The sequence below is a fragment of the Lagopus muta genome, chromosome 7, assembly GCF_023343835.1.
Source record: "Lagopus muta isolate bLagMut1 chromosome 7, bLagMut1 primary, whole genome shotgun sequence".
Lineage (NCBI taxonomy): Eukaryota > Metazoa > Chordata > Aves > Galliformes > Phasianidae > Lagopus > Lagopus muta.
Window position 1 is genome coordinate 28,242,171 of NC_064439.1, and position 26,618 is coordinate 28,268,788.

General features: G+C 38.3%; 1 protein-coding gene across 2 annotated transcripts in view; it reads left to right on the top strand.

Annotated features, from left to right (window-relative positions):
- BZW2 (basic leucine zipper and W2 domains 2) overlaps nt 1–26,163 on the top strand; it is a 51,861-nt gene extending 25,698 nt beyond the window's left edge. For both annotated transcript variants that reach the window (XM_048951694.1, XM_048951693.1), the window contains exons 3-12: nt 603–779; nt 1,861–1,964; nt 4,587–4,652; nt 10,868–11,003; nt 14,038–14,147; nt 15,984–16,154; nt 16,619–16,765; nt 19,017–19,155; nt 24,006–24,128; nt 25,709–26,163. In XM_048951694.1, coding sequence (XP_048807651.1) covers nt 603–779; nt 1,861–1,964; nt 4,587–4,652; nt 10,868–11,003; nt 14,038–14,147; nt 15,984–16,154; nt 16,619–16,765; nt 19,017–19,155; nt 24,006–24,128; nt 25,709–25,737 — 1,202 coding nt within the window. In that variant the 3' untranslated portion in view covers nt 25,738–26,163. The remainder of the gene's footprint in view (nt 1–602; nt 780–1,860; nt 1,965–4,586; nt 4,653–10,867; nt 11,004–14,037; nt 14,148–15,983; nt 16,155–16,618; nt 16,766–19,016; nt 19,156–24,005; nt 24,129–25,708) is intronic.
- Nucleotides 26,164–26,618: the final 455 nt, after the last annotated feature.

The window sequence follows — 26,618 nt, forward strand, 5'->3', positions numbered from 1 at the left end:
TTCAGAATGTTCCTTAACTGAGTTCAACCAGGAGTGACTGTAGAAAGTGTGGTGTTAGCACTGCATTTGTTTCCTTAGAGCTCAGGTCGGTGAATAAAAGATAAATTCTTGGTTAAACCATGTGGTAGAATACTAAATATTTACAGAAGAGCTGTTTTCATGAATAGCTTGTTGTCTTTCCCCAAAGGTTGTCCCTTTGAAATATGTAACTGTAATTATTTAAAGGAAAACATGAGCAATTAAATAATATCACAATGGTTATGCTACTTACACAAAACTGACATATAATTTATTCTGATACCAGATTTAACAACATATAGTGGCACACATGTTTAGTAATATCTCCAGTGAGAGTACAAAATTGGAAAGCAATTTCAGTATTTCCTTGTCCCCCACATGTCTTGGTATTTTGAGGCTATGAATGAAAGTGAGGGTAAACACAGCAAGACTTCCAAAGGCAGTAGAAGCCAACTGAACACTCCTTTGTGTACTGCGCTGACCAGAATAGGAAGAACACATTCAGGTGCTGTGGTTATTTTGAGTCACTGGCTGATAAAGAATTTTAAAACTATCTTTCCTTTTCATTCTCCTTCCTGTTCCAGATGAAAAAGAGAAATTTGAACCCACAGTCTTCAGGGATACTATTGTCCAAGGTCTCAATGAAGCTGGGAGTGACCTGGAGGCCATAGCCAAGTTCCTGGATTCAGCAGGCTCACGGCTTGATTATCGCCGCTATGCTGACACTCTCTTTGATATTTTGGTAGCTGGCAGCATGCTTGGTAAGTTGCAGTGTACCTGATGCAGAATTTTGAGGATTAGCCCTGTTTCTTTGAAGATGCTTTTTTCCTTTAGAAAGTGGAAATTATAAACTGCATTAGAGTGGTACTTGTCTAAATACTTTTTGGATATAATGTCACAGACTATTCTACTGTTGGTCACCAAAATACCTGGGGACTTGACAATGTCAGGAAGCATCCTGCCTATATCACAAAAAATGTGTAGTGGTCTGCGAAGCCTTCAGGCTGAGCTGGAAGAGCACATAAAAGCACCAGCAAACAAAATGAGAGACGTTGACTATGGAAAACAGTTGACTATGGAAAACAGGAATGTATGAGCTTAAGGAGGTGTCGTACAGCACTCTAGGTGATTAGCTGCTGCGAAGTTTGCTTTGTAGACCTAGGAACACAAGGTTGCTAAAGGAACTGAAGGATAACGAGTAGTGCTTTGTGGATGTTTATAGGGAATTTTCCCCAGGCATCAGTGACAGCATGGGAAAATTCCCTAACTTGTGCCTTCCCCTGAATTTGGATAACTTGGCTCTTTTTACCGGTTGCACTGGTTTGATTACTGCTTCCTGCTCTTTGTTTTGTTAGAAGGAAAGATATTTTTGAAAGTTTTAAGATAACACAGGAAACAAAAGCCAATGGAAGTTCTATTTAGGAAAAAAAAAAGCTCCAAACAAAATAACCTAGGAGGAGGCTTTTGTGGCACTGTTTGGATGTTTTCATGGAGTTAGGAAAATGTTCTAAGTTCTTAACTTAGTAACAGAATTAATTCTTTTATCTTTGGAAGTTATTTACATTATTATGGTGTTTAAAGTAGCACTTAAAGTAAATGCAAGAATTATGCTTCAACCTACACTCTCTTGATCCTGCTCATGGCTCTCAAAAGCAGCTGAGATTCTTTAGTGTGACCTGAATTTCTCAGTCCTTCAAGGTCTGTGATCTCAGTTGCAGCGTCAGTCAGCTGTCCTTTCTGTCAGGTGGCGTTACAGCTCCACAACACTTGTATAGGTTTCTCCCTCACTCATTCCTTTTAACTCAATTGTACCGATACTTTTTTGCCTTTGCTTTCTTTTAGCTCCTGGAGGCACACGCATAGATGACAATGACAAGACCAAGATGACCCGTCACTGTGTATTTTTTGCAGAAGAAGATCACGATGCCATCCGAAACTATGCTCAGGTCAGGATAAGAGAGGGCTGGTTGATTACTGTTTTCTGTTTATGAACCAAGAGAGATTATAGAGGAACATCTGCAGACTGCCTAGGCTGCACTTGGCTGGTTTCAGGATAATTGAAAGTTCAGTTAACCAGTGGTCTGCCCTACCAGACAGTAACAGAATAACATGCCTGAGATTTTCTGATCATGCCTGTGAGCTCTTTCTTCTACATAAAACAGTCGTTTTTTCAGTTCACGCTTGGGTTCATATTATTTTAGACATCATTCTTACTAGTTTTGTTGGCCTTTTCTACATACAGCCTTAAAGATTTGCAGAAACATATTTTTAGAAACACATGAAGTGTGAATGACAAAAATGCACATCTCAAGCCTCCATCGTGTAGTTGTACGGCTAGTTAGGAGTTGGGCAAATGTTGAAAAAAGACTGAGAACTTTAATTTCTCCTACATACATGCTGTATAGTTTTTTCAAATTAAAACATGGCCTGCACAAATTGGTGTATATGAAATTAGCATAAATAATGTATTCTAAAGCATTATTGAAGGGAAATTAATGTTGTGTTACATTAGGAGATGTACATGAGAAAATACAGTAAGAATTGAAAGTTTTAAGCCAATATGCAGTTCTGAATACAGGTAGGATTGCAAAAAAAAAAGATTTTTTACCATTGAAAATCTGATATCAGAAGTACATTCTTTTTAAATACTAAATTGCTATTGGGGTGTTGAAGATAGTAAGCAAAAAGCATGAAGGCTGCTATCCCTGAAAAGGTATTGAGAGTGACAAGTGGCTGAACGGCTGCGTGGTTGTTCTAAAGGATGCTAGGATCAGAATCTCCATCAGCAACAAAGACTTGCTAAATAACAAAGGTCCTTTAAAAATACATCCTTGATAGTCTGGAGAAGTGAACTATGCAGACTTCTGGGAAGGAAATCATTATGTTCATTGTATTACCTTTATCATCTCTTAAAAATAGGGTATTCTGCTCTAGGAAAGTCTGTTATTAATAAAAGCATTAATTCTGTTCTAGTGCTTTAACTACTTGATAATAAAAATTGGCAGTACAAGGTCTCTAGGGACAAACTTAATATTAAAATATTGACTGTTGGCAAACAGAAGTTTCAGGATCTGAAGCACTATAATTTTGAATGTGTTTTCTGTATTTTGAACCAAAAGTCAGTATGTTGTAATTAATGCCTGAAAGGATGTTTCTTTTTATATACCTTGCCAGTTTTCATGCATATTGGAAATAGAGCTTGTATTGCGTTATGAAAAAGTGAAGTTAGGCTAAAATGCTGTTCAGAGCTTCTTACTTTCTTAATCTGTCTTCCTATGAGCTGGTAGAGTGGCTGCTTCTTGTGTTTCTAGCTGTGGAAACACAGATAGAAAAGTCTTCAAGAGAAAAGCAAGGGATAGTGATGATGCATTAGCAGATTATTTGCTTATAACGTGTACTTATGTCATTTTAGAAGGACTTACCAAAATACATGTTATTGGAAAATATGAACAAAATCCTGGCTTACATTTGTCTTTTCCGTCTTATTTTATTAGATTTCTGTTTGTCTTTAACTCTTACTATGGTTGCAACTTGATATTTCAGTTTTCCTTGTTCAGAGCCAAAATAGTACCTGTTAGAATGTCTGAGTGTATTTTACATTCTCTGAAAAATGACTGAAAACTTCATTTCCCCTTTTACTTCCCCCATCCAGTTTGATGATATGTCACATTTTTCCTCATACAAATCTTTTTACATATGACAGTGAGTCATATTTTTGTGCCCTTTGTACAGTAGTGAGAGCAGTTACTTGTTTATTTAGTTTCTTATCTCTCACTTCTTCCATCCTGCACCTGTGCTGCTTCTGCTTTCATAATCTGTGGTCACAAGATGAGGAACAAGTGGTGAAAACTGGAGAAAAGTATTTCCAAGAACACAGTAGTTGTAAGAGCTTCGTGGAAGCTTCTTCCTTCTTCCCTGGCAGTAGTGAATTTTATTCTAAGTCTTCATGTTAGTGGATTTAATAGAGATCCTGTCTGCAATGAAGATAACCAGCATTACCGCCTCACTCCATTGATATACGTGTGACAGCTTCCTCAGAGAGCTGCATTATCAGAAGAAGGGGACAAAGTACAAATTTTCTGTGTGTTAACCTCTTCCTCCTCCCACTTTCTTCTGCTTCTGATCTATGGATAAGGGCATAAAGGAGAGTGGCAATAATATTTTGAGAAGTAAGAAGAAGAAAAGTTTTTCAAGCTGTAGTAAATTCTGTGATTCAGGCATTTTTCTGTATATCAGAGTTGCAGAATTCGTATTTTCCACTCTTGAGGATGTTTGGTGGTAAGTCATGGGATATATAGTGAGGTAGATGATGGCAGAAATACACTGCTGGCTACTTATTTCCTAGAAACAAAGTCTTTATTAATGTCTAAAGGAACATTATAGTGTAAGACGCCTGTGTTACTTTCTCCTCTCCTGTTGTGGAGACATAAAAATGAGAATAAGTCTTGTCATGGTTTGGCTATGCATTTTTCTTGGATTCAGCAGTGGCAGACTTGTTTCTTTTTGCTTTTTTGGGCTAAGTTTCTTTTTTTTAATTACATTTTAATTATCTCATGTTTTTCCTTTAGGTCTTCAACAAGCTTATCAGGAGATACAAATATCTGGAGAAAGCATTTGAAGATGAAATCAAAAAGGTAATGTTGGTGACAGGCTTTTTTTTTTTGAGTTACTGTTTGTGTTTTGTTTTTTTACTCTAATATAATTGTGTATGCAAGTTCTGCTCTGTTGTGTATTTTATTTAGCTCTGCTGGAAAAGAGAGTGGAATCTACAGTTGGCAGGGGTGGCAGCTTTAATCTGCAACTTTAGCTTCGTGGGAATGCTGCTGGTGGTGCTTGATCTAGGGTAGTTTTGAATTAATGCTTCCTTTGGTTGCTTTGACTAAATTTACTTTTTTCTAGGCTTTTCTATGCAGGATTTGGGTTTAGTTCTTAATAAGAGAAAGTATTACTATCCTGCTAATAGATAATGTGTCTGTATTGGTTGTTTTTTTTCCCCCTATAGAATAAATGCAGATGTGCTGTGCAAAATGGCACTTGATGTATGAGTACTGAATTGCTTCTATGTTACGGAATGTGTCCTAACCACTAGTTTCAGTATTTGAGGCCACAGATATGTACAAGAGAAGTCATCACTGCACTGGTAGAGTTCTCAGGATTTGCCTGTTATGGTCGAGTGGATGTAGTGGGTGTAGATTCTGTGTTGTGGGTTTGAATTGTAAGGAAACAGGAGAAACATATGTACAAATATTTCAAAAAAGAAATATGTATCTAGAGTGTTTTTCTTGGTAACAGAGGTAAATTCTTTCTTTATTCTGTTTTTAATTTGGCCTGAGTAAATGATAAACTGTGCTGTGTTGTAAGTTAACGAGCCCACTGGTATTGCCAGAACCTGTCTTGTGAGTGAAATGCCCTGTTTGTTAAAAGTATATTTTTCTACAATCTGAACATCAGTAGGATCGCTGCAGGGGTCAAATGAGGATAAGTGTGGAGTGTGATGCCTCACCACCACCTCCTGTGGCTGAATGAATTTGGCTGTTATTTATACATTCTTGCTCATGCAGGAAATTATTTTTGCACTTGTGACCAGCATGCCTTTTAACTGATTCTGGTTACTCAATACATCATTCTGAAGACCTAAATTTACCTCCATTCCCACACAAATCTGATGTTCTTGTTCTTAATTACTATAATCGTTGACATGAGAAACGCTGACTCACAGCATTCAAGTTTGAGTGTTCTGCATATTAAACAAATGTCATGTCAATTCAGGCCGCCTCCTCGCTCTCCTGTAACCAGATTTTTGAATCCTTTGAGTTGCTGAGAATTCACTTTGCACAGTACTGACAAGAGGAAACCATGCTCAATATATAATAATTCAACTCTTCAACTGAGGAATAAATGTCAATAATCTAAAGATTAACTGTATGCTAGTTTTAAGGCAAAGCTGTAATTTGAGGTACAGTTTGGCTGGAGTCCTGAAATCTGATGTAAAGCTGATGAAAGGATCCTGGCCCTGACAGCGTGGGGCTCAGAGTGGGCTTGTTCAGCTTACAGGCTGCAAACTTCAGTGTTATATACGCACTTTGTATATGATTTTGAGCATCAGATTACATCTTGTTCAGTAGACCACATGAGTGGGTTTGCACACTGGCCCTATTATAATGGGCTGAATTTTTCTGCCTGTCCTTCAGTTGCCATCCTTAGCTCTGTGCTCTTGTGCAAATCTCAGCTTGTCTTCTGTGCTCTTCGACTTTGGACACGGTGCTGTTTAGCTGCCGTTGCTGAGGATGGAGGGGGGAAGTGTCCCTTAATACTCCATGTTGCAGAATTAAAAACCGTGAAGGTTATAGTGTAGTTCTGGGCTTGTGTAATACCCCTTCTCTGTCATTGACTTAAAACTCATAGATGTTATTTGTAGCTGCCTCATCTTCTTCCTCCCTCTGTTTTTGTGAACCCATACTTAAAGTGTCCATCTCCTGATGATGGTACTGGATTTTTACCTGGTTAGCGCTTTAATCAACATATGCACTAATGTGCATGAGTAGCTGCCCATAAAGAGGGTTATATGTTCATAAATGTAGATGTATTAATACTTCTGGAAGGGATTTCTACACCTTCAGAAGCTACTGCACCTTCACAGCTCTTAGAAAAGCGAAAGTGACTACTGGATGTTGTTCCCATGGTCACTGTCCCAGCAATGACTTGTTTTTTCTGGCAGATTCATTAGGCAGGTAGAGCATTTGGGGGGAAATGAGCTCTTCTCACAGAAAAAGTTGTGCTCAAAACAAGGCCATACCAGCAGTTTCAGTCTGAAGCAGGTGGTATCAGTGGGACTTCTTTTAGGAGGGATTGTCTTAGATGGCAGTATTTACTATATATCCTTTAGTTCATAATTTTATCTTTAGGGCAGCATTATTTCCCAGTACCTTTTGCGCCTGCTTCTAGCTTTCAGGTTTTTTTTTTCTGAATTCTCTTCCCTCACAACTGTATATTGTTCCTTCTTCTAATGACATAAGCAAACTGTATATCCAAATGTTTATTTCATAATTACTTAATTATTGAAATTAAGCAATTTCAACAGAAGGAGGTGAAGTTTAAGTGTTGCTCACCTGCTATTTTTTAATGTAGCCATCTTGAGTTCATATGAGTTCTGTCCAGTCTCTGTTCCTGCTTAGACCTCTGACAGTGTTTTACTGTAACTTAAGTAAAATTGTCAGTTCCAAATTTCTGTTCAGACGAGTAGATGAATTCTGCAGTATTATTAGCTGTCTATTTAGGCATTTTCAAGAAGAATTCAGTGTAGTTCTTGCTTTTATGAAAATTGTGGTAAAGGTACGGGTAAGTATTTTTTGGTCTTAGTACTGGTAAATACGTAGGCTGCTCTGAAAGTAATGCCTCCTGTTTATTTCCATGAAAACTACAACAGGTCCAAAGAGCACAGTTACACTGCTTGATGGAACAAATTCCTGGTTACAAAATGCTCTTTTCAACACAGGCAGCACCATTGGCAATAGCGATGAACAAGAGCTTGAATGCCATGCTCCTATGAATCTGCACTAGTGAAGGTGACCTGTTCTAGTGCTTCACCACCCGCTGCCTTGCTACTCTGTCCTCCACTGGTTGCTCTCCAAAAGGTGTTCAGCAGGCATCAATGAATGTCAGTGGGTGCAATTGTGCTCACATGGAGGATTTCAATTCCACACCTTTGCTTCATACACGCTTCCATGGCAGGTGCCATTCTGTCAGACTGTTCCTCTGCTGCCATCTGTCACACAGCAAGAAAATGCAATGGGATATTGGCAGGAAGGCTGAACCTCTACTGCCATACCACCAACATCAGCCTCTGATATTGTAGGCTGACATAATAAAATAGGAGGCATTACTCTTGCAGCAGCCCTTGTACTATTTGAGTCACATTGGGATATTCAAAGAACTGGGAGAGATGAGCTTCATTCTTTGTGTTCCCGTTTTCCTAATGCAAATAAGCATGAATTGATTAGGAAAAGGAAGATAACATTTTGACACCAAATGTGGAGTAAATATAGAGGCTTCTAGCCAGCAAAAAGTCAATCATCAGGTATGTACTATGATGTTAGATGCCTTCCCATTGCTGACAGTTGCTGTCAAGACTGTCTACAGCTGCAACAAACTGTCAAACACAAAAGCAACAGACCACTTCAGATAATGATAATATAGAAAGCTATCTTGTTTGCTGTGTCTAGAATTCCTTAATTTTCACTATTAAGATTTTAATATTGCAAGAGAAGAGTAGGAACACCATTTTTTTGTTATATGTGTACCTTTTCTTGTGTGTAATTTTTATGCTTAGAATTTGTGACTAATAGACTTCTCTGTAAAAGAAAAAATAACACAGCAGCATATTGGGTCTAGTCTTGCGCATGTTAGGTATTCTAAACTCCCGCTAAAATAGGCAGGAGTTCTTATAACTATGCTAGAAATTATAGAACCATGGGCCAGAACTGCGCATTTCATGCTTAGAATCAATGTAACAAAAGCAGTAATACCAGCACTTGTGTAATAGCAGGGAAGTGTTCAGCCTGGAACATCTTGTGGGTGGCTTGCTACTGTTCTGAGGTAACTTGAATGCTCTGTGACTTTCCTGTGCAGGTTTTAATAGTGATGGTAAAAGAAGAGCTCTTAATCAGTAATGAAAAACTGTAACAACTGCATTGAGTTAAGTGTTCTATTTTTTTGAGATGATTTCTGAGGGGGTCAGTTAAAGGCTTTGATTTGTCTCATAACTCAGTTTTCTCCTGAATTACTTGAGAGTATGGAATAATATCCTTGAACAGCAGAAAATGGCATGTATTAGTTTAGTAGAGCTGCTTTTCAAAAAATAGTAAAACCAATTATGTTGCTAGCACCAACAGTACTTAAAGCATTGAGGGACCTATGGAAGGCCTTGTTCCTGCTCAGAAGATATTGCCACTGGGTAGAGTTCAAAGAACATCATAATTTAAATTCATTTTAAGAAACTTGCTAGAAGCACAACTCAGTGAAAAGAGAAGTGGAGGCTGTGAATTTGTAAATAAGTAAATGTGGATAACTTGTGAATAAATAAATGTGAAATTGTAAATAAATGTAAGATTTCATATCTTCCAGATCATTTGAACAGTTACAGATTTCTCAAAGCTGGAGTGGATAAATTGTTCTTCTGTTGGGATATTCTTGTACCTTGCGTGGCGTATCTCACTTTGCAGTTGGATTTACTGGTGCTGCTGCTTTCATAATCTGACATAGATCGGTACAACTCCATTCGTGGTCTGCTTGTTACTGACACTGCCCAATGTAGGTTATGCAGCAGGAATTAATCAGGACCTGATTTGTGGCATTAAAGTAGTTTGTATGACCACTAATCCAAATCCTTATCTGTTGCTTGTATGGGAGCAGAAGGAGTAAGAGTTAAGTGGGCTATACAAAACAGCAAAGTTGTTCCCTCTTCAGTCAGTGTTGTTATCAGTGCTTACAGTAAAGGTCAGAAGGTCTAATTAAACGTTTTTTCTCATGAAGTCATCTTTTTCGTACGGTGCTGCTGATTAAAGCTTGTGTAAAGAAAACTTGAGTTCCTGAGCTTCCAGTCATCTTTTTTTTTTTTTTTTTGTTAGGTTTGCTTTGAATTTCAGTGGAGATCATGTTGACTTTTTTTTTTCCCATTCAGAGTAGCTCCCTTATTGTACACGGGAGTTGATTTCTACATTTGAAAATACAGCATAACACTTGTTTCTCATCTTTGTATTTAGAAATAACAATTCCATTTGTCTGCATCCCTTCTTTTGGTTGAGTTACAGTTTGTTGAAATAAAATTGCACTTTAAGATTTTATCTTTTTATATTTCTTCTTTTGGACTGAAACCCTATTGTAATCATTTGGCTGCATCCCACTTGAAAAGCCAACTGACACGTCTGTGACTGAATCATTCAGCCTCGTGTAAGCTATAATTTAAAACTGATGTAAGCACTGCCACATGAATAAGAAGAGCTTTTCTGTTTTGTTTGCTGATGCAGAGCAGAGTTGTTCATACAACATCGTGTGTCTTTTTAGAACTCACTTCGTTAGTTACATGGATCTTTTAAAATATTGCACTCAAATCTTTACAGTTAATGATGGACTCTTTGGATATCTTGGAGAAGAGCTGTCATTGTCTGTAGTAACATACAAGTACAGGGACATATCTGATATTCTGTCTCTTGTATCCATAGATATTACTAATTAAGTACAATTAACATGGGAATTGGGTGCAATTTTCCCATCAAAATCAGCTCCTGTGCTTTGATTGCATCTTGCCTTCTGGATAAGGAAAAAAGGTGTGGTGACAAATGGAATTAGCAGAGTAAATTCATCTTCAAGTCCAGAAATGTGCTGTGTTCTCTTCTCTGAAGGAAGAATGTGGAACTTTCTCGTGGTGTTATTTGCATGAGCAATAATGTAGTTCCTTCTGTTCCAAAATCTAATGATGTGAATGGGCAGGCTCCTGTCAGCCTGTTGAAATCAGCAAGCCTGTGTTTCTGAATAGGTCCTTTTAATTTCAGTGAGCATTAAGCCTTTAGCAAGCATTTTTATTTAACCACGTATGTAACACTTACTTGCTGAAGACAGACCTTGTGTCATTGAGTAAGGCAGTATTCCACATGCTTGTATCCTTATGGAAAATCTAATTAGTCAGTGGAATGGCACTGTATTGCTTCAGAACAGATGTTGATATGATTACTTGAAGTTAGACTGGGACTTGTTAAGAAAGAAAAAAATTAACTGTGCATGAATATTCATCTCTACCTGTTACTGTTGCCAGTGGCTCAAGTGTGTCTGTTTAATCTTATCTAACCCACAGCTCCTGCTGTTCCTCAAAGCCTTCTCTGAAACAGAGCAGACGAAATTGGCGATGCTTTCTGGGATCCTTCTAGCCAATGGGACTCTTCCTGCTACCATTTTAACAAGCCTCTTCACTGACAACATAGTCAAAGAAGGTAATTTTCTAAATGACCTTTTATCTCATAGTAGTTTTAATTGGAGATGTATTCTGTTGTGCCATATTTTGTATGTTGGAAGCCTGCTGCTGTTCAATAAAGCAGAAGCACATACGGACAGCGAAGGCCAGTGTACTTTCTGAGATCTAACTAGGGCAGTGAAAAGTAGGATGACAACAAAAAGCAAAACCAACACAAATACAAGAATGAAATTAACGTCTGTTCCTTACGTGGGCTACTGCTGGTTTGTTGGTTTGTTTTTTTTTTTGTTTACAAATGCTGCTGATGTACTGTGAGTGTGAAATGGAACAGAGAGCACATAAAGCCCAAATGGACATTGCAGAAAGGAAGAGTTCAAGCCCTCAGTCATGCTAAGTAATGGTTTCTTGATAGCTTCTCCCATGGACTCATCTTTACTATGTGATGAGTAACAAATCTTCCAATCTTAGGATACTAATGCCTTTTTGCAACAAGTTTGGTTTTTTTGGTGTTGAGAGCAAGGGGGGTTGGGGACTGGGTGAGTTGTTTCATTGCAGGCTTTTTTGAATAAGGGGATGGATGGTATTTCCTTGCTTTAGAAGGTTTCTATTATTCATCTATACTCTTCTACTTTGGAGTCTCTATCAGACAAACATTTGAAAAATAATAATTCTTGTCAATTCCTGACTGCTTGGAATAATTGCAGATGCACTGTCAACGCTGCACAATTTTCATGAAGTCTTTTTTGAAAGTTACTTATTAGTTAAATCTAATCTAAAAAAGATTCTAACTTCCCATTCTTGCATGCAGTATGCATTTGTTTTCTAAATGCTGCAGAAAGAAAAGCCACAGCTGCTGTTTTGCTCTGTCATCGCCCACAGCTTTTGGGAGCAGAATTAAAGTAGGAGAAAAATTCAAGTAAAAGTACTAATCACATCTTAGTGTTATGGGAGTGCCATGTTTTTAGATCAAATTCTGTTTATAGATATGGCAACGCAATGCATCTGGAATCTCAAATTTTTAATGCTCAAGTAACTGGTTGTATTTTATACCTAATATTTCATGCAAAAATGCTAGAAAAACTGCACTCATATCATGAAATGGTATTTTGGGAGAGCTCTAAACATTTGTCAGTATTTAGTCGTCTTTGTGTATCTAAGTGTACATTCACACTAATGCAAAAGTAAAAGACACTGGGGATAAACAATAAAATGAATGGATAAAGTTGCTTTCTACCAGCGGGGGATAGATGATAGATTTAAAAAAAAAAAAAAAAAAAAAAGCCCTGGAAAAACAGTACAGCCATTTTAAAGGAAAAGGTAGTGGCAACATGTGAATAGTTAGAGAATGACTTGGAAAAGGACATAAGGTGCAGGTATTTGGTGGCAAAGACAGCTCCATTTGGTTTGGTCGCCATCCCAGTGGTCTGAGAATGAGTGCTTTTCTGTTACTGGCGTGCTCTTCTGCAGCTGGTCGGACTCCTTTGCTGTTCCGTGCATCCTTTCATAAGAAAGTAGCATGTGACCTAAAAAGCTGTAGTGTGGATATTACTGACATCTAATAAGTGTTTCAAGCCGAAGTTCAATATGTGTGCTACCAGGCACTGCTTGCTGAGAGGTGCTGCTGTGGGGGCATTTTGTTTGCATTATCTGCACTCTGATATGAATAGGTTATATTATCACAGCTGTACAAGTACTGTGTAGTACATATAGGCTGTGGATAATGATTTCTAGCTACAAACAACCTTTGTCTTCATCAAGTTTGCCCACAGCTGTAGAATGCAGATGCTCATTTCAGATAGGCTGAATGGTGTTTGCAGGTTAGAATTACAGGTGAACATTATTCTTAGGTTCCCTTGTAGTCAAACAGGCTTTGTCAGTCTTTACTAGTTGCTCATAGCTTTTGCAGTCATTTAGAACCTTCTGCACAATATGTGAATGAGCCAAAGTGGCATTTTCAGCTGTTCTTTAATGTCATCACACGTCAGAGTTGCATTAGTACTTCTCCAAGGATCGTGCCTCACTACTGAGCTCTTGAAATAAGGTTGGCAAAACTGTCATAACAGTCAAGATCTGTAATGAATGTTAACAAAGTTAGTGCTGCCTGGGGATTAATCAATTCCATTTTTGTTTGGTGACTCATTTAGTCAGTGTATCCTAAGAATAAAAAGAATGGTTATCAGTTAAGTGGGTAAGAGTGACTAAGCTACTTTGCATCAGGAGGAGCTGTGCAGCTCATAGAATTTCAGGACTTTTTGGAGGCAAAACAAAAAATGATCTGGGCTGCTCTCAGTAGTACTCTAAGTGTTGATGTGAATGTAGTATGGAGAAGCATAACTGGCCTGCAGGAGACTACATCATTAAGAGAGAACTGTGTCTCCAGCTCCCAGCACTGCAGCTCCCTTTCAACTGGCTGAGAAGCTGGAGCAGAGCTGTGGAGGTGCATGAGAAATGCACGTTGAAAAGAGGCAAGAGGTGTAGGGCTGGTGCTTAGCTTAGGTTCCTCTGGCAAAACTACAGGTTGTGGAAATGAAGATGTGGTGGTGGGTTTTCCTCTGACTTCATACAGAAAATGTTAAGTTGTGCCTTGAGGAAGGGATTTTTCTTCTTTAAAATAGTATTTGTTACCTGGTCCTACCAGCTATTAAATACTGTGTGGGAAGATGTACAGGTACAGTCAGCTGCCTTGAAGTTGTGAAGTTGTTTCTTACTCCTGCCTGTCCTTTATTATTACATGCCTTCATTTCCTAGCTGATTTAATACAGAAAATTTTCTGGTTTTTTAGACATCGTTTGTAAGATGCAGAGGTAGAGAAATTAATTGCAGGCAAAGTCTTTCCACAGTTAAATGTGAATAGGTAAAAAAAAAAAAAAAAAGCTTTTAAGGCAGTGCCACATACTCAGAAAATTAGTACTGCATTAAAGAAAAAGTGCACTTCAGTTCCACATGTTTAGTCCTGTTGTCAGAAGTGTATTTTCATCCCATAATGGATTGCTGTAACAATTTCTCATTTGTGTTGAAAGTTGCTGAAACATGTTTTGTACTTTCTCAAACAGGGATTGCAGCTTCTTTTGCTGTAAAACTTTTTAAAGCGTGGATGGCAGAGAAAGATGCCAATTCTGTTACCTCTGCGTTAAGAAAAGCCAACCTTGATAAGAGATTGCTAGTAAGTATAATATCTTTTCATTCATCTTTTTCTCCTATGAGGAAGGGAGAGAAATAAAATGCAGGTGATAGTTTGCTGTAAGCATGTTTACTCCCCTTAGACTACCTTTGCATTTTCAAAGTGTTTTGAATCGCGGCAATGTTGTTATGGCTGTGTTGCACTGAAACACCTTCAGGAGCATTAAATACTGCATATCCACCTTTTGTCTGTTTTTCCTGTAGTTAAATGCCTTCTGAAAGGCTGACTGTGGGGGGCTTGGGAGTTGTTTCTTTCTAACCACTGCTGACAACACCGCCAGCAACTGCATAAAGGTTTTTTCTTTTCTTTTTGTGATGTTTTTTCCACCATTGTAAATAGGAAACAATATGTAAGAAGCTTGTTTAACCAAAAAATGATTCATATATAGCTTTCTAAGGTGACGGTGTTTGAATAGTATAAAGGCAGCAGAGTAAGCCAGTCTTGCACAGCAGCAGCCCTCTGGGTAGCATAAATGGTCCTGCAGTGCTGACAGCAGAACTAGTGGATGCAGCACAGGGAAAGCTTTCCAGCCTTCTGTCTCAAAACCTGCATTCTGGGTTTGTAGCAGCAGCCTGGGTGTTTAGAGTGTAATATGGAGCAATGTCGTGTGCCTTTCCCTGCTAGTGTGTTTCTGAAGATCAGTAGTTTTAATCTTCAAAAAGGTTGCTGTGATAATCCAGTCAGACGTGCTGTATCCTGTGTAGCACTGTCTAGAGAATTTCAGCACTATTTCCTGCTTCTATGGCAGTACTGTATGATTAAGTAAGAATCTTTCAAAAGCAAAGCAGCCTCCCACACCCCTTCCTCTCTTCAGTTTGTATCTAATTTTCAGTCTAAATGATAAATAAATTGCAGCGAAGCTGGAAAATGAGCTAAATTACACCATTTATTAGAGAGGAAGGAGAAAAGCCAATTGTCTTATTTCTATTTTGAAATTTACTGAGTAAAGCATTCAGCTGTTGGCTCTCATTACACTGCTGTATTAAAGAACTGTCAAGTGTCAGTTGCTGTTGCCTAGCATAGATGCCTTGAGGAAGTTTCCTCTTAATCTGCTTTTCAGTAAACAAATAGATACAGGGTCTCTAGTCCCCTGCAGGGGGAGAAAAACGGACTACTGTTCATTCCACAGGAGTTACAATGTAAGCAAATACGTTTGAATCCTTGTCAAGATAGGGGCATGCTCTAGCAGTTTTTAAGCAACATTTTAATTTTTCAAAGCAGCTGGACTTAACAAATCATACATACGCAGTTTCTTTGAGCCAGAAATGTGTAGATGAGGTAATGTTAGCAGTGTACCTAACAGAGATAGTGATGCATTAATGGTAATCATTGCTCAGCAGAATAGCAATGTTTAAGCTAGCGTGCCTGGGCCAGTTAAGTATTTCTGAGAGTGAACGTGTGTAATTCCTGGGAGGACACAGTAAACGTGCTTAGCATATAATGGCTTTTTCATTATTCATTTGTGCTTCCCAAGACTCTCAGAGTTTGCAAAATGCTCAATATCTTAAGCTGATGGCTATTTGTAAGTAGGTGCCCTTAATGTAGAACAGGTATTGGGTTGTTGTGTTCTGGTGTTTTTTTGTTGGGTTTTGGTGTTTTTTTTTTTTTTTTTTTTTTTTTTTTTTTTTTTTGCATAACTGACCATAATTTCTTTCCTCTGCTATAACGATACAATCATGTGAATGGAGTGTTGACTTTTCTACTGCTAATAGAACAGTAACTGGTGATACAGTGTTCACTGTTTGAAATCGTTCCTTCCATTTTGTCAAGAGCACTCATTCGTGGTTTATTTAACACAGAGTATTCCTGTACTTCTAGGAACTATTTCCTGCCAACCGGCAGAATGTGGATCATTTTGCCAAGTATTTCACTGAAGCAGGTCTAAAAGAGCTCTCAGATTTTCTTAGAGTTCAGCAGTCACTGGGGACTCGTAAAGAACTTCAAAAAGAGCTACAAGAACGTCTCTCTCAGGAATGCCCAATTAAGGAGGTAAAGAGTGTTTTACAACTTCTATTCATATAAACATAGTCCAAGATGAAAATACACAGTAAGTAGAGAGGAACAGATGTGGATACCTCAAAGTCTACTTCTATTTTTCTTTAAATTATTTTAATTTATTGATAAACTCAGTGGTTTCAACAGACAAAGGCAAGAAAACACCCTGTGGGTTTTACAAATGCAGTTAGCTATGTTTTTATGTTTAGTTCTGCTTGATGAGAAAGTAGTTCATGTAACTCTTAACTGTCAGCTTGGGCAGGAAGGAGAAAACTTATACTCCATAGGAATGTTGCTAAACATAGGCATTCTAAGTGCTTCATTTTTATTCTTGTTCTAAATTTGATTCTTGTTATTTCTATACCAATATGCTGTCTGTAAATGGCTGCAAGTACTTAATAAGGCAGAGTTTCTACTGGTTGACTGGAAATGTTGCTAAACTGTATTTTATGCTTCAGATGGTGCTTTATGTAAAAGAGGAAATGAAAAGAAATGAGCTGCCTGAGCCAGCAGTGATTGGTCTCCTGTGGACCTGTGTAATGAATGCTGTGGAATGGAACAAGAAAGAAGAGCTGGTTGCAGAGCAAGCCCTCAAACATCTAAAGGTACGTGCATGAATGAAGAGGGGAAAGGCTCGCTGAGAAATAACAGAATACATTCTATAGCTGCCAAGTTTTAACTGTTTAAATCCAGGAAATTTGGTCCTCAGGGCTAACTGATACCACACAAGGGAGTGTCATGTCCCTTCTTCAGTTGCAGTAATGCAAAAATGAGGTTGTTCAAATTATGAGTTGCTGTACTCTGTCTCCTAAGTGTAGGGAACCAGGGCAAACTGAGGTGGTTGTAACTTGAGTGCCTCCGCATTGTGTTCTCAGCGTGCTGAGGCTCTTTGCCTAGGGCTTGGTTCTAAACAGTGCAGCTCAGAGTCTCCGCAACTGACCTGATTAGTATGCCTACTGGAATTATCTTTGCAATGTCTTTGCCGGAAGGAAAGATATTTTGGGAGCATGGTGAAGAGACACCTGTCTTTGCACAAAGCTGGTTAGATCCATGCAGGGCTGCTGAGTTCAGAACCTATGAAATGTGTCTTGCTGGTGTTGATCCTGGGAGCTGGGTAGCTACTTGTAAACTAATAAGACAGGAACTGACTTGAGAGTTTCTGCACTGTATAGCATGGTTATTCTTTAAGTGAGGCACTCTGGATAGGAGAACTGAATGCACAGAAAGCCAGATAACAGACTGCAATATCAGTTATTTATTGATATAAAAGCTCTTATTCCCAAGGGAGGTGGGTGTGGAACTACAGCAGTGACTGATTACTCTGTATTCATGGTTCTTTAGTCAAATCTGAAAGAATTGTGCAGTGCAAGAGACTTGAAATCAGAACAAGGGAAGAGAAGATATTCAGCAGATTTAATCCATTTAAGCTGTTAAGCTATGAGCGAAAGAATGCTCCTTCATATCCAGAACTGCAAATGTTTACCCAAAGACAGAAACAATCAGAGCAATCAGTACCTTTATTTTTATGGCAGCATGGATCTTAAGCTTGGCAGAATTCCTCCTCTTTGTACTGATGGATTTCTACATCTGAACCATGTTCCCATGTTGGTTTGGCCCCTGCACTTCATGTCCTTTCATATGAATTTGGTTTTTCAAGAGCAACAGTCATGCTAGAAATGTAGTCACTTGAGATCTTGTGTAGTCTTTAATGGTAAAATTGAATGCCTTGTAGTCTTTTCCAGCTACAGTGGCTCAAGTAATAGTAGAAAGAATAAGAGTTTGCAGAAGGGAGATATTCTTTTGTTCTTTTGATGTAATGATGGATCTTGAGCTGTAAGAAGGTATCTACTGATTGCTATCTAGTACTGTAGGGCAAATTACAAATGTCACTGGAATATTTGAATACTGGGAGGAGAAACATTGCTGGCCTTGTATAAATATTGTTAACCCCTAGGCCACTTCTGATTTGGAGGAAAGACGTTCTCATGGATGGGAGAGTTCTCTAGACAGTTTCAGACTACAGACACAATTGTGGTCTCAGCATTGTGACACTGAAGCTGCTGACCCATTGCAACATAACTTAGCCATTTGCCTCAAGGAAAGCTGCATTATCTTCCAATAATAAGAGGAATATAATTTTATTTATTTTTACTTTAGTTATTTGGGCGCTACTGAGACTTTCAATTGCACGTCTATACCAGTTATTGAGTTAGAAAGGATGTGAAGCAAGTCAATCAAATGTGGCAATATGAAGAATTCTTCTTTCTAAACTGGAAAGTTAGGAGTTTTTTTAAATACATTTCTTAACAGTTACAGGCAGTTGCAGATCACAGATCTGTTGATGGAATCGGGCTCTGCTGCTGCTACTAAATGGACATAAACTGCAGTGTGTATTGCCCTGCCTCCCTACAAGTTGATCAACTAACAGCTGGATGAGTAAAGAGCCAAAAGGGGAAAAGGAAGAGTGTTACCTAAAGCCTCCATGAATTTCATCATGTTTTTTCCAAAATATTAAATTGTTTCTGAAAATGTGCATATACCTGCCTGAAATGGAAGAACTCAATCTGTTGTGTTAGCTATGTTGTAGTCACATCTGTTGGGAGCCCTAGTATCACAGGTCTGCCCCATTATATCAAGCCATTGCAAATCCAGCTGAAAAATGCCCAACTTTCCTTCTGAAAACAAAGAAGGACTAATCTGATCAGTGTAAGAGCACTTTAAATAGTACTGTTAACATATATTTGGTCAGTGGATCTGAAGATCAAAGGTAATTTATCTTCCCTTCAATTCTGAAAAATGATTTTTGTGTTGCCTTAAACATAACATGCATTTTGTCTTACCTTGTCCTCCTTTCAGCAATATGCCCCCCTGCTTGCTGTCTTCAGCACTCAAGGCCAGTCGGAGTTAATCCTTCTCCAGAAAGTGCAGGAGTACTGTTATGACAACATCCACTTCATGAAAGCCTTTCAGAAGATAGTGGTACTCTTTTATAAAGGTAAAAGTATATATCTGCTGCTATGTAAGTTGCATGGATATTGGTCCTGGCACTGACTTGACCACATTGAACTAAGTTTTTAAGCACACTATGGACATGCATTACAGGCAGGACTGAACTGTTAGAAGCAGTTAGTCAGAAAGAGATCCCTTGAGTATCTCCTTTGTAGGTAGATCTTAATTTTGAACTCATAAGTTATTATCCAGTGGCATAGTTGCTCTTTATGCTGCTCACCTGTGATGTAAAAGGAAATGGTATTCTGTAGGTAACTGCATGCTCAATGATTATGTTGAACTCTGAAATACTGTAGGCTTTCTTAGTTTAAAGGTGCCTGTGGCAGCAGGAGAAGTCAAATCAAGCCTTTCTTTCTCTGTTGCATTTTTCTTGCAGTCAAGTAGCATGAGCAGGATCTCAGCGGTGTCTGCAGTCTGAGTGGGCTTTTGTCCTAATAGAAAACTAGGACTATGAAAAAAATTCAATTTCTGGCAGCTGTAAAACTAATAATAAAATAAGGCATAAAAATATTGAAGCTTGGTTTTAAGAAATTTAGGAGGAGTAAAATCCTCTTTGCAGGAAGATCTTTCAGATTTTTTTACTCCCTCTGCCAGAATATAGCTTTCCTTATGCTTTTACTTTTTTCCATTTTCTTCTTGCAGGCGTCATAGCGAGGGATTTATTTCTTTTAATTGTGAAATTGACTTTCTTAGCAAGTCTATTCAGATCAGGTTGTCAGAGTCTAATGATCTCGTACTGTGTATAATGGGTGAGTGCTGAACAGTCTGTTCTGACATTATTGCTATAAATAGTTGAAGGAGAAAAATCAGCAGGAGTAGCAGCCCAGTATTGATCTTAGTTCACTCTGTTGTGTCCAGTACACATTCAAGGCAAACAAGTTCAGACTGTTAAAATAATTTGATGGCTTCAGAAGGTGCAGCAAGTGAAGGAGAGGTTTATTTCAATCCTTACGTCAATATCCTGTGGCCTCAGTGATCGCGTACAACTTGCTGCAGGTACTTAATATTGAGCTCTCTTTGGAAAAGAGAACTTACTTTGTGCTTGGCAAATGAGCACTGCAGCAGCTGTGCATTTGAACAGTGAGTGATGGTTGAAACAAATAATTTTGTATAGCACTCCTTTCAGAATTGTCTTGTAAGTTTTTTCAAGGCTGTTTTATCTGCTGATTGGTAGATATACTGTTGCCTACTAGCAATTGCAAGCTTGATGTTACAGCCAATAGCAGTGGGATCTCTCTGAGCCTGGATAGAGTAAGAAAGTCATCAGCTCTATCTGTTTTAGGGCAACTTTAGAATCAAGTAAGCTGTGTCCTTTAGGTCAGGACGTACTTCTGAATTAACCAGGAAAGATTCTGGGAACACTAGTCATCCCATTCTTATTTCTCCCCATTTATCATGCTTTAGCTGCTTGTGATTGGTTTGTTGAGAGCTGTAAGGAAGATACCAGTCAGAAATGGGGACTGAAGCCTGCCTCTGCTTCATTCTGATGCTGGTGATTCTCACCCTTTCCTTCTTCCAGATCCAACCTACCAACTAGAAACAAGCCATCCAGATCCTTTAGAGACACATGCTTTACCATAGATTCTTTGCTGATGATAGCATATCTTGTGTTTCATGGTAGCTTTTAGGGGCTTCCTTGACTATTAATAGTTATGTTGGCAGTGAGGGAACAGCAGATGCTTGTGTTGCCCTTCCTGTTCTGCTTCAACGGTGACTTGTGTAGGATCTGGAGAGGTTTCAGAGTACCTTGTGACTTTTTTCTAGTGACAAATGGAGTCATCTGGAGAATCTGTGGATGGATAGCAGAAGTGCAGCTATTTACCAGCAAGCATGTAGACAGTTTATTGCCTATTTCTCATCACGAGTGAGTGTTTCCTGGGCATAAAGATGATCATCAGTGATGTTAGGCACTAAATGCCACCCATGCTTTGACAAATTTAGTTCTGTGACTATTCTTGAGTGCATTCAACATCTTCCATTTCAATCCTTCCAATTTTCCATCATAAAATATGTAGGTTGTCGTCTTGAATAGTAGGAATCTTGCACTTAAAAGAACTGAATATTCAAGTTCCACTTGACAGGCAGGCTTTGGTAGGTTTTTTTTTTTTTGGAATAAAATTATCTTTAATCTTCATTATTCAAATATCATTTTTTAATGCCAAGTACAAAATTTTCCCGGGGGAAAAAAAAAAGACCATAACTGTACAGCGGGTGACATTTCTTGTACTGAAAGAGCTCTTGCTTTAAGACTGTCCTGCCAGCTGAGTTATCTGCAGTAGAGTTGAGCTGAAATTTGTGAATTGTATTGGCAGCTGAAAGCATGCAGCTATATAGTTAAAAACAGAAGTGCATTCACATTGGGTGATTTAGTCCAAAGTCATGACCTAAACTTCAAGTAACGTTCCACTTTACTTCTGGGCTCTCTCGAGTCTCTGCTCTGCAACTGTGCCTTTCAAGATGGCTGTGCCTGAAGGCTTTGGCAATGGATGTGGCATTTGGCTGCATGTGCAGGAGAACAAGCTCTTTGGAGCTGATATCACCTAGGACTGCAGTGAAACTGATGTGCACATGCCCACAAACCACAGGAGTTCAGGTTCAGCTGTTAAAAATCTATCTATATTCAAGTTTAGTAAGAAATAACAAATATAAAATCAGTCCCTTCCACCTTCCATCCCCCTCAGTGTTCCTATTGCTTCATAACAACCTAGAGGTATGATTAACTCAAATTGTTGCTTGATTGTTTACTTGAGCATCTTAGTGCTGACGGGAGAGCACCATCTATTTGAGCACTGGAGGCATGAATGTAGTTCAGGTAATACTGCTCAGTAATGAAAGGAGAATTGCATTTGCCCTTTTTGTAATTGAAAGCTTTCTCCTCTGTTAGTGTAGGAGGCACATTGCTATGGAGTTGTAATATACAGGCAAATTCTTCATCCACATGACTGAGATTGTTTTAATCCTCAAGGCACATTAGAAGGTTGTATGCTGCTATTATCAGATTGGGTTTGAGCAGGGAGAAGAGATAAGTTTTCCTCTTCCTCTTTGGCAACATACCCTTAAAGCTCATAGGCTGTAAATCAAGAAAAGGATTTACATAGAGGGATTAAGTTCCAGCTTCACAGGCGTCCTTGTGAAATGCATTCTAAGCTTGCTCAGTGAAAATCTGGCTTTCTTAAATGCCATAATGCTTTTGAGATGCTGTTAAAGATGGCTGGCAAGTATTTGATGCAAAGTAAAAACCTTTTGTAGTTCCTCTATTTCTTTTAATGTTGAGGAAAACTTCATCATGGCATGTCGGGATTTCAGAAAGATACAGCTTTGTGTCACTGGTAGAGTTCTCTAAGTGCACTGTTGATGTAGTGAAAAACAACACACAGCTGGTGCAGTCTTGCTTTCCCTGTATTTTCAGCTTACAGTCAATTACAGCAAACTGCAGAAGAGATTTTATTTTGGAGAAGTGTCTGAGAGATGAGGTAACTTAGAGTTCCATGCACTGACTGAAATCCAGATTTTCAGGGAGGTGTTTTGTATTCAGTTATTGTGGGATGTCTTAGGGTAGTTTTGATGAAATTCAAATGTATCCCAGGTTGCTTCCATCTGTTTGTTATTCAACAGCATATGTGCTATTGAATACTACTACTCTCAGTCCAATTCAGTCAGATGCTTTGGAGTTTTGGTGTCATTTATTTCAGTTTCCCACATTATCTTCACTGCAACATCTGTTGTAACCTGTAGGTTACAGAAAAAGTTGGTGGTCAGGGTCCACATTTAAGCAAATGAATGCCACATTGGTGGGATGATACCAAAGAGTTTGAGGAAGCAGGGAAGTATTCAAAATAAATGTATTGATTTTGCAGAGCAAGGAAGGGTAATTTTCTTCAAAGACAAGAAGAATGGAAATTTTAATGAGATGCAGAAAGCTGTCTTTAGTCTTTTTATAGAACAAATACAGTTTGATTTTTTTTTTTTGTTCTTCCCCCCTGCATTATGTAACTGCCAAAATGCCATTGTGGATCCCAGATTTGTCTCCACAGCCATAAATTACTGAGATATTTGGCTGCTTGGCTGGATCACAGAAGCTTTGTTCTCGAGGCTAGAGGTCTGTTGCTAGACCTAAATTTACATCTGTTGGAAACAATAAGTGTCCTTGCTGTTTGTTAGGATCTCTTTGTTTTGAATTTTATTCAGTCTCACGTTCCCTCATTGACAGTTATGTTGTTGATACTTGACAAAAATGTCAACTGTGCTGTCCATCTGAGCAGTTCCTTAAAATGGGCAGTCTGAATGAATGGTGGTCTGACTCTTTTTGATTAATGCGTTTTATAAAGCTTTAGGTGATAATGATGTCAGAAATCCCTATTAGTTCTCTAAATTTTGCAACCAAGTGGTGTCCATTACTTCAGATTTCTAAAACTGTGCACAATTCTGTGATCCAACAGCAAGAAAAAAGATTGTATTCTTGTGGTGACTTCTAATATGTGCAGGCTGATTTCTGGCATTTCTAATCAACTGTCTTCTGTCGTGCACTTAAAGCAGATGAGCACAGAATTTTCCTTGATGGAAGCATAATATCTGGTACTTGATTTTAAGTCTAACACATTTTGCTGCATTTGGAATCCCTAATGTCCATCATATACTCTGTAGTTGAAACCTAATGTAGTTAATGCAAAGCTTGTTCCATTGTGATCATACCAACTTATTTTTGTGCTGCCTTTGGAAAACAAAACCAAACAAAATCAACAAAAAAAACTCAAACCAACAGTCAGTATCGTTCTTTCACTGTCTTCTAACCTCCAAAATAGACACTGACTGTACAAACACTTATCTCTATTTCAGCTGATGTTCTGAGTGAAGAAGCAATTCTCAAGTGGTATAAAGAAGCACATGTTGCTAAAGGCAAAAGCGTCTTTCTTGACCAGATGAAGAAGTTTGTTGAGTGGCTGCAAAATGCTGAAGAAGGTATGGCTATGTCTAAAGAAATATGGTAGTCTCCTGGCAAATCAAATGTGAGCTTTTTTCCAGATTTGAGTTGTGTTAGTATATGAAGTATGCAGACTTGGAATGGAAAGCAGCAGACATGTCTCCTCCATGTTGTTTGCAGTCATGCTGAAGCCTAACAACATTTGCTGCCTGTTAATTCAAGTTGTTCTTATAACTCCTTAAATCATCAGCACTGGTTGTCAGTAGATATATTCTTAAAGCTTCTACAGGAAGGAAGGAATATTTAGCCATATCTACGTAACCAAATGACCGTGCAAATGTGGAATGTGCTGATGTGTGTCACTATGGCTAGCACTCTTCTCTATCGATACCAGTCTTGCTGTTATCACTGACTGCACGAACAGAAGCTTGCCCATGCCTCTGCAGTTGAAATTGCTTCTATCTTAAAGCTCAGGCTAAGATATATGATCTGTGTTTACTGCCTTAAAGCAGTTATTGGTGAGAGTAACTGCTTTCTCTGGTCCATAACTGTTTTTCTTTGTACTGTACAAATAGGCTATCATCTTGCCTTGAAAAGGAAATCTACATCAGTTGGAATAATCCGTCCATGAGTAGTAGATGGGGATATAGTTATTAGTGTTCATTTGCATCCATTTGATGTAGATTCTAGTAGAATCGTAGTGGGAATACATAGTAATTGTAAGGGGCAGGTAAGACTAATAATTCACATATACGTGTAGAAATACAAAAATAGTAGCTCCTTTCATACTTTGGACTACCAGTCTTGGTCAAATTAAGCATTTTTCCCCCTTCTGTTTGTGTGTCTTTCTGTTCCTCTTTATTTTTACTGTTTTTTACCTAGCTCATCTCACAGATGTACTTAATTGCAAAGCCCAGTACTACTAAAAACAAAGTGTTGTACTTAAAACATGTAGATCATATTTGCTTTGAGAAATCTGATCTGACATATTATGTTTGTGTCTACAGGCCCTTTCCTGTCAGGTGAATGCACAGAAATACAATATGATGCAAAGTAGCTTTAGGTGACAAAAACAGTGTTCTTACTTATAAGTTGCTTTTAATGCTGTATTACATAAGGGATCTGTACAGCAGGAAATCTGTATCTCCTGCTGTAGACTACTAATACGTTGTGTGATGATATTAGCAGAGCAAATAGTTAAAAGAGTAGCAGTACAGTTTACTTGCAGAGATTAAAAGAGTGAGAAAATGATGCTAATTCTTCATTAAATTCTGCTCAGATAGTCATTGGCTGTGTCTCAGATGAGTTAGAATTGAAGAATTATGAAATAGGAATCCTGAATTGGAAGGAATGCATGAACATTAACCAATGAAACTCACAGTAACTGATAACTTGTAACAATCAAGAACTACCCTATAGAGTCTAACAGTGTAGAACCTGACTGTCTGAATCTTACTCTTCTTTGACTTATCCTGTGATCTGTTAACTTTCCCTACGAGGTACCAGATGTGATGGAAACTTTCATTTGAATTTTGGAAGGATATTTGGTTATTTTTTTTTATAGAACTGCATCACTATTCTTGTGCAACCCACATGAAATACCTTTCTTCTCTTCTAGAATCAGAATCTGAAGGGGAGGAGAACTAAGACGGTTCAACAAGCACAGACTCAATCTAGGTTAATGCCAAATGCGCTTGGGAATGCCATAATGTTCAAGCAAAGAGGCTTTACTTCAGTGTCATACAGAAAATTTTAGGCTAGGCTTTCCTTTTGTTTAGAAGAATAAAGGTTTTTAATGGAGCCCTGAGGCATTAGATGCTTTTCTTGGGACTCTACCTCTGGCTCATTGTACTCTAACTTAGGCAAAGACATTCATCAAGGAGCCATATAAGAAAAGTGAAACAAAATACTTATGGACTCCTTTTTATTAACGGTCTTTTTCAGGTACTATGGTAATGAACACTCCAATTTCTGTTTATAGAACTGTTTGGTCTGTGTTTGTAGCTCAATATTGGCTTGTGTATGTGATTTGACACCACCGCATTTTTTTGAATAAATGGCTTTTATATCTTAGTTCTGTGGTGTCGGTGTGTGTGTTACAAATTCACCAAACTCTTGCAATTCCTCAAGTGAAAATTACACACGAGAGTGTTAAGAAATGGTTTTCATACTTATTCACAAAATCAACATCAATAGTTAATTGGCATCGATGGACAGATGAGTGAGATTCCATAGCAATTGCTGATATTGCAATTAATTGCAGCAGTGCAAAGAAACAAATCTCTGCAGTCCTAATTTTGCTTGTAAAAACAAGTTATGCAAATAAGTAGAATAATATGGTGCTCTCGGTACAGACCGCACTCAGGTACTGATGATGGGTAAGTTTTATGAGAAAAAGCACCTGATTTTGGAAGCATTAATTTGAAAATGTATGTGACTAGAAGACGCTGTAAAATCAGATGTACTTACACCTGTGTTACAGGTTATGAGACGTTTGACTGAAATATGCAAATGAATGTATAGACCTC